The sequence below is a fragment of the Pseudorasbora parva genome, chromosome 5 (assembly GCF_024679245.1).
Source record: "Pseudorasbora parva isolate DD20220531a chromosome 5, ASM2467924v1, whole genome shotgun sequence".
Classification (NCBI taxonomy): domain Eukaryota; kingdom Metazoa; phylum Chordata; class Actinopteri; order Cypriniformes; family Gobionidae; genus Pseudorasbora; species Pseudorasbora parva.
In genome coordinates this window covers 31,632,791-31,640,989 of record NC_090176.1, presented here as the reverse complement: position 1 = coordinate 31,640,989, position 8,199 = coordinate 31,632,791, and the positions used below count along the sequence as shown (strand labels likewise).

General features: G+C 38.1%; 1 protein-coding gene across 2 annotated transcripts; it reads left to right on the top strand.

Annotated features, from left to right (window-relative positions):
• Nucleotides 1-95: 95 nt before the first annotated feature.
• Nucleotides 96-6,564, top strand: dbr1 (debranching RNA lariats 1). 2 transcript variants are annotated; one of them, XM_067445025.1, is made up of 8 exons: nucleotides 96-452; nucleotides 682-806; nucleotides 2,892-2,972; nucleotides 3,044-3,129; nucleotides 3,284-3,508; nucleotides 3,921-3,998; nucleotides 4,130-4,275; nucleotides 5,574-6,564. In XM_067445025.1, the coding sequence occupies exons 1-8, from the start codon at nucleotides 256-258 to the stop codon at nucleotides 6,340-6,342; spliced, it is 1,707 nt and encodes a 568-aa protein (XP_067301126.1). In that variant the 5' UTR covers nucleotides 96-255; the 3' UTR covers nucleotides 6,343-6,564. The 2 variants fall into 2 exon arrangements, with proteins under 2 accessions (XP_067301126.1, XP_067301127.1); XM_067445026.1 differs by lacking the exons at nucleotides 96-452; nucleotides 682-806 and adding an exon at nucleotides 2,283-2,472.
• Nucleotides 6,565-8,199: the final 1,635 nt, after the last annotated feature.

Below are 8,199 nucleotides of genomic sequence, written 5' to 3'. Positions count from 1 at the left end.
GCTTGTAAAGGTTTTATGTAAAACGAAGCGAACGAAGAACGAATATAATTTACGGAAAGTGTGGATGAGGAATAAAAATGCATTTAGTGCACTGGTCACATGATCGTTCTGCGCATGAGCAGAGTAGCATGTGTGTGCAGGGAGGCAAAGCTACTACTGGAATAATCATGTCAAACTACTAAAATGCTCAGGCTGATCGATGGGTAACGTGTTTTGTCATCTTTGATTGTAACGCTGTAGATCAGAGAAATAAGGATGAAGGTGGCAGTTGAAGGCTGTTGTCATGGAGAGCTAGATAAGATATACGAGAGCATCAGTTACCTGGAGAATAAAGAAGGTGTAAAGGTGGACCTGCTTCTGTGCTGCGGTGACTTCCAGGCTGTCAGAAATGAAGGAGACATGAAGTGCATGGCGGTGCCTGCCAAATACAGACACATGCAAACGTTTTACAAGTAAGGAAACACCTGAAATCGTTCTCTAGATAAACAGATAGATAACGTTAGCTATTATCAATCAGTTCAATGAGAAAAATTAAGTCTACTAAAGAGACACAATATATACAGTGGCTGCATATTTATGGATATGATGAATAAAATATTTTGAGTTGATTAGAAGTTTTATATTGTGTTGGTGATATTGGTCGACGATTGTTTCTCATGTCATGACAATTGGTTTTTCAAGGTACTACTCTGGTGAGAAGAAGGCTCCTGTCCTGACTATTTTCATTGGTGGAAACCATGAAGCATCAAACCATCTGCAGGAGCTTCCGTACGGAGGCTGGGTGGCTCCCAACATCTATTACCTGGGTAAGATCTTCGGCTCATTCGCACAAATGTATATATATATATATATATATATATATATATATATATATATATATATATATATATATATATATATTTACTTTAAAGGAGGCTTTTTATGCCCATTTTTACAAGATGTAAATTAAGCCTCATGTGCCCCCAGAATGTGTCTCTGAAGTTTTAGCTTAAATACCTCACAGACAATTTATAATGCTGCCTTTACTTGCTCTATGAATTATTATAACTACGAGTTTCCCAGGTGAAATTTGCACATGATCAACCCATTATGAAATCGAGTCATAATCACAACTTCAGAAGTGGGAATTAACAAATCTCAGATAGCTAGTTAAGGCAGCATTAACCCATGTTGTAAAAGTCCATTTCTGACTACAGTCAAGAACAGGCTGTTTTCGTGCACGTGCCTTTAAATGCAAATGAGCTGCTGCATGTTAACCAAATACTAAGAATACATCGTGGTTTTGATTAGGGGTCCCCAATAGTGATGTTCGGTTCTTGTACGAATCGTTCTTTTGAGCCGGTTCTCAGCAAGTAACCGGTCGAGCCGGTTCACAGTCGAACTGAATCGAACTGTAGTTCCGTGTTTATGACGCAAGACGCAAAAGCCGAAGTAGCATGCCCGACTGAAAAAGAACAAATTGAGGCGGTTCAAAAATCTGTCGAAGTTTGCCGAGGATTTCCAAGGCGAGCTGATTGATTTGACGACGCAAGTCTTGAGGCACGTAGACTACTGGAAAATGCTTATTATGATGACTATTGTTATTAAATAACATTTTATTAAAACATGCAAAAACCATACATTTTACTGTAATTTCTTATGCATGCAGATTATTGTAAAGCAAAGTGTATAAGTTTATAAGACTGGTTTATTCTTTCTATAGCCTATAGCTACTTTAGACATGTAACATATTCGCATTTGTTGATCAGTGCATGTAAATATAGAGGCTGTTGCGCAATTTTCAGTTGAATCCGACGTGAAGGATAAATTAATGAACTGACCACAACACAAACACCATTAAGTGAATGAAAGGCAATAATCAGAAAACACACTCACGCAAATAACTACTTGATTATTTCAGTATGCATTTATACAGATTATTATTTGAATGTTCCCTTTATATAATATGACACAGAGAAATGTATTAAAAAGCATGAAAAATGCATAGTGTTTCCATGATGAGGTCAGGAACCTATGAATCGGCTTTTTGAATCATTGAGCCAAACTGTCTGAGAAGAACCGGTTAGCGGAAATGAATCGGACTTTGCATCACTAGTCCCCAAACTTTGTCCTGGAGGGCCGCTGTCTTGCAGAGTTTAGCTCCAACCCCAATCAAACACACCTGAAACAGCTAATCAATTCCTTTTTAGGACCTAGTAAGACATTGATTAGCTGTTTCAGGTGTGTTTGATTGGGGTTGGAGCTAAACTCTGGAGGACAGTGGCCCTCCAGGACCGAGTCTGGGGATGCCTGGTTTTGATCATCATCTATAACGTGATCACTCTCACGGATAGCATAGTTCTTCTTTCATCATTAAAGTTTTTTATTTCCAGGCGTTTTAAAGTTATATTAGTTTAAACTTCTAATGGATAGTTTCTAAGCGCACTTATCTGAAGCACACACACGCAGACTGGATGTTGGACGTCAAGTCCCGTTAGTAACTACTTTTACATTTTTTGTTATGTTTAAACTGGAAAATAGACACAAGGGTCTTGTTCACCGTTGTCGATTTTGAAAACAAAAAAAACGTTGCCTCTGTGGGTGGAAACGTGCAGATTAAGGGGCGGTAATATTATAATAAGATCCTCTTCCTATGTCAGAAGGGGAGAGAAATCTGAGCGGCTCATTTTTCCACATGCTTGTAGAGAAAGGCTTACTAAAATAAAGTTACAGGGTTGTCCTTTTTCATGTCTTCTGAGTTGGTAGATGCAATGGGGACCCGATCATAGCACTTAAAAATGGAAAAAGTCAGATTTTCATGATATGTTTCAGTGTTAATATTCTCATGGTTTCTTGAAAGTGCTTTGCTTAAATAGCAATTCTCAATAGATTTATTGTTCCTCATTACACAGGTTATGCTGGCGTCGTACGCTTTAGAGGTGTAAGGATTGGCGGTCTTTCTGGAATATTTAAATCCCACGATTACAAGAAAGGTGAGTTTTAACAATTACAAATCAATTGTGTTATAAGACCCACAATTTTTTAAATTTTTATGCAATTTCAGGACACTTTGAGTTCCCTCCATACAACCCTGAAACCTTGCGAAGCGTTTACCACATACGAAACATTGACATCTTCAAGCTTAAACAGGTAAATCTTTGTCATGTGAAATGCATCCATAGACATCTTATACATTCAGTAATAAGGATGCAGATTCGGGATTTATATGCATCAAGAAAAATTAGGAAATTAATTTTTAGCTAAATAGTATTTGCATGTATATTTTCTCACCTCGCTCCTCAAGATCAAAATGCCCATAGACGTCTTCATGACGCATGATTGGCCGAGAGGCATTTATCACTACGGCGACACAAATCAGCTTCTGCGCAAGAAGAAGTTCCTCAGACAGGAAGTGGAGAGCGGCACCCTGGGCAGCCCTGCTGCTGCAGAGCTTCTAGACCACCTGCAGCCCAGCTATTGGTTCTCAGCTCACCTGCACGTGAAGTTTGCTGCACTGATGCAGCACGAGGTGGGTCAGTGGTTTTGACAGATACAAGCTTCCTCTTACCGTTGTAGAGATGACACTATTGCAGATACTCTAGATTTAAGCCCCTTTCACATATCTTACTAATATATTAACAATCGTTTGCAGGCAATGTAAAATGAATAAGAGCTTGAATATGTTAATGTAATTTGTATTCAATCCACTATATGCAAACAGCTAAACATATTAAGATATCTATTTTATATATCATGATGTATATTTTTATTTTATTTATGACAACAAGTTCAACATGTCTTATGAAAAAACTTCTGGAATATCTCTTATTACTTTTATATATCTTGCAGTTACATGCTACAGACATGGATAGGCCTAAGATAAGATGTAGATATCAGAGTTCATTATTTATTTAAAAGTATTTGTTATTTTGTCACATCAGGCTAAGAGCAATGCTGGCCCGAAGATCACCAAGTTTCTCTCACTTGACAAGTGTCTTCCACATCGAGACTTCCTTCAGGTAATGATCATGCAGTTTCCATCAACAAGCATATTTTAGGATTCACTTTGACCAAATATTGTGGGATCCAAGTAGTGACTCTAGTAGTAGACTAAGTAGATCTCTGTGAGTGAAAGGTTTTGATATTGCAGATCGTGGAGGTAGCAGACAGACCGGGCTCCTCAGAGCACCTTGAGTATGACCCAGAGTGGCTGGCCATCTTGAAAGCGACAGACAGACTTCAGAAACCATCCCACAATTTTTGGAACCCCCCGCAAGACAATGGACTGCACACCCGGTACAGCCCACATTATGATGATAACCACATGCACGTCATTATTTGATTACTTGTTATGGCTTCCTTCTATTTGCATATTCCAGTAATCAGCATATTTCAGAATAAATTCTGATTTTTTTTTTTACCACTAGTCTCCTGTGGAAATTCTGGATATGCGCTTTGATAGGTTGAATTATTATAGCTGCCTGTGTCCCTTATATAGTTCATATTCACCTTTGTCACAATTACCCATACTTTAGTTAATTTAGTTTGAATGTGTAATTGAATATTCCAAAATAAAGGTGTTTACAAGACAGAAGTAATGTTTTTGAAAGACGTCTCTTATGCTCACCAAGGATGCATTTTTCAAAAGTACAGGTAAATATACAATTTAACATTTTATGTATTCCTGTAATGGCAAAGCTGAATTTTCAGCATCATTACTTCTATTAACATTTCCTACATTTGAATTTTTTTCCCCTTGTGATAAGTCATTCCAAAAATCATGGTGACGGATGTCGTTAGGTTTACGTATATCGCAGACCCTGCACTAGTCATTATTTTTATTCAAAGGAGGCGTTAGGTGTGTTTTTCAAGCATTATGGGTAAGGAAAGCCCCTTTATACTTGGGAGCTGCAACATGAGGTTTTTCTATGCAATTTCACAGAGGAACTGTTGATTCATGCCACATGAAATGTAAATTTCATTGCAGTTTTTATTTATATTCCTTTTTCGAATTGCCTGAAAACACCTCATGCAAGTGTAAACTTTGAGTTTTTGTGAAAATGACGTGTTTCCATTGGCTGTACTTTCAATTTGTGCAATTAGAAGGGTAATGGAAATGCAGCTAGTGTCAAATGATCCTGCAGAAATCATTCTAATGTGCTGATTTGGTGCTTATTATTATCACCAATGTTAAAAACAGTTATTGATGTTATTAACAGATATTAAGTGCTGCTTTAATATCTTTCTGAGATCCATGATACATTTTTTTTCCTTCTTTTTTTTTCTTTCTTTTAAGGAAATCTTTTATAACACTATGAATTAACCGTCACTTTTGGTGAATTAAATGCTGAATGAAAGTATTAGTTTACTTTTTTATATATAAAGTTCTGACCCCAAATTTTTGGTGTCAGTTTAGTGTAATTACAGCTAATAATATAGCCATATATCATTTTGAAAACTTGGCATAGCTTGTTTATGACAATCGGTTAACACATTCACATCACATGCATATGTAATCAGAACAATTCCAATATTAATTAGAAATTTGGAGCACATAAATAATATCTAAATATTTTTTATTCTGCTTCTTTCAGGTGGGATTTCAGTGCGTCAGAAGAAGCTATGATGGAGGTTGTGAGCGATTTGAGCGGCGACCTTTGCATCCCTGAAAATTTCAGCCTGACGGTGCCCGCCTATGACCCCAGTCGCCCTCTACCCAATTCCCACCCAGCCTACTCTACCAACCCCCAAACCACAGAGCTGTGTGCCACCCTCGGCCTGACGGACATCTACATCCTGGCTGGGCAAAACGGGCAGGCTTATGGGGAGGAGGGCACCAAAGTTGCGACTGAAGAGGAGGAGGATGAGGACAGCACTGGGAGCATAGATGAACCCAGTGAATACCCCACCGACACCTCCGGTCTCTCCAGCTCCTACAACCCTGATGAAATCACCATCGAGGACGAATGGGAGGAGGAAGAGGACAACGGAGTAGGATGTGCCGAGGAGAAGGGAACAGACGCAGTGGTTCCAGAAGGGCAGATGGGGAGCCAGGACAGCGATAGAGACAGCAGCCCCCAGCGAGAGACAGCTAATAGACTGATCTTACCGCCCCCATGTGCTGCACCTGAGACAGAGGCTCCATTACACTCCTCACGGCCTCTTTCTCTTCCCCCTCCTTCAGCATCCCTCTCTCAGGGTAGTTCAGAAGAGGAGGGGGGGTTCACATTAGCCAGGGTCCCCAAACGCACCAGTGGTGAGACAGCACAGGGGTCCGTTAGTCACACGGGCGGCACACCTCAAATAAAACGGAGAAACCAGAGTATCTACGCAGCAGTAGAGGATGAAGAAAGTGAGGGCTAGATGATTGCAATTCAATTTTTAGATCAGCAAATGACATATACCAATAATGATTGTCCAGATAGTTTGCTGTCTCTTTGATTTTTATTACTATTATTTTTTTATGTGTATAAAGTAATGCCACAGCCATTTATACATTTTATCTTGTATTTGTCATTTTTGATGGGTTTTAATGATTGGTTTCCTTCAGATTTTTTTTAGCCAAATATATCACATCACACTCAATTGTTTGCTCTCTGTCTTGGCTGTTATTTTATTAGTTATGTGGTTGAGCTGGCTTTACTATTATATTTTAAATACATCAATGTTCAAATATAAAGTGATCCTCATTTATTGCATTTTGAAATTGCATTAACTTTCATCAAACAAACAACCTTTCTTTTTTTGCTGACCAGTGTCACCGAGCTCCATTTTTTTCCCTAACGCAACATTCCAGGTGATGTTGGAGCTGGGGATAGAATGCTGCAAGGATGACATTTTTGTTGGCCGGCCCAAAAGTTAGCATTACCCTGGTTTATGCTACAAAATACAATTCAAATTAACATAATGATAACAGATTTTGGGGTTATCAAGATTGTCTTTTGTGAGAAGAAATAGTTGTGAAAACAAAACGTAAACATTTTTAAACGTAAAAACAATTGCCAAAAGTAACAAAGCTATTAGCTATAAACGGACAACAAATTTGGTTGACAAGGCTGTAAAAGCAGACTTGCAAGTAGGTGAGTGTTCATGTTCAGCATGCTTAAAAGTAGATTCAAAAATAAATTCTGTCTTCATTTACTCACCCTCAAGTTGTTCAAAACCTGTATGAATTTCTTCTGTTGAACACAAAAGATATTTTGAAGAATGTTGGTCACCAGACAGTTGACGGTAGTTATTTTTTTTTCCTATTATGGTAGTCAGTGTCTACCGTCAGCTGGTTACCAACATTCTTCAAAATCTCTTCTTTGGTGCTCAACAGAAGAAAAATATTCACACCGGTTTGGAACAACTTAAGGACAAGTATATAACAGAATTCTCCTTTTTGGTTGAACTATCCCTTTAATGCCCCTGTAGTTCCATTTAGCCTCAGCAAACACCTTTTTCCAACACACATAAAAGGTAAATTAGAAAGTGGTTCATTACTGATGTATTTTTCCCCCCAGTTTCACAGAGAAGGCTTAAGTCTTAGACTAAAACTCATGTTTTGTGGTGTTTGAACTGAAAGCACCTTGTACTAACATATCTTAAAATACGTCTGTGTTTTGTCTCAAGATGCACAAGTAATGTTTTTTTCTAAGGCATTTTTGAACTTGTGTCTAATCTTGACTTAATCTAAGCCCTGTCTGTGAAACTAGGCCTTTATGTCAAAGAATGAAATGTTGAAATATCTCTTGTTCGTGTTAAAGACGGACCTTATTTCAAGCGTTTAAAGGGATAGTTCACTTTGAAATGAAAATTCTGTCATCCTTTACTCACCCTCAAGTTGTTTCTAACCTGTATGAATTTCTTTCTTCAGCTGAACACAAGGGAAGATATTTTGAATAATGTCAGAAACCAAACAGTTAACTGGAGCCATTGACTTCCATAGTATTTTTTTTTCCTACTATGGAAGTCAATGGCTCCAGTTAACTTTTTGGTTACTGACATTCTTCAAAATGTCTTCCCTTGTGTTCAGCTGAAGAAAGAATGCATTCAGGTTTGAAATAACTTGAGGGTGAGTAAAGGATGACAGAATTTTCATTTTAAAGTGAACTATCCCTTTAACTTCAGGACAATAGAACCGGAAGTGCAAATATGCGCATTCATTTCTGGGTTTTGGACTCATTCCTGCAAAATATTTTAATCGAAATTTCCCAATTCTGATCGCAAATAATTCCA

Bases quoted from the DNA above. Each gene is read 5' to 3' on its own strand.
- dbr1 (XM_067445025.1), top strand. From the start codon at position 256: ATGAAGGTGGCAGTTGAAGGCTGTTGTCATGGAGAGCTAGATAAGATA. The intron at 453-681 runs GTAAGGAAACAC...TGGTTTTTCAAG, and splicing joins CACATGCAAACGTTTTACAA to GTACTACTCTGGTGAGAAGA. The intron at 4,276-5,573 runs GTACAGCCCACA...TGCTTCTTTCAG, and splicing joins GACAATGGACTGCACACCCG to GTGGGATTTCAGTGCGTCAG.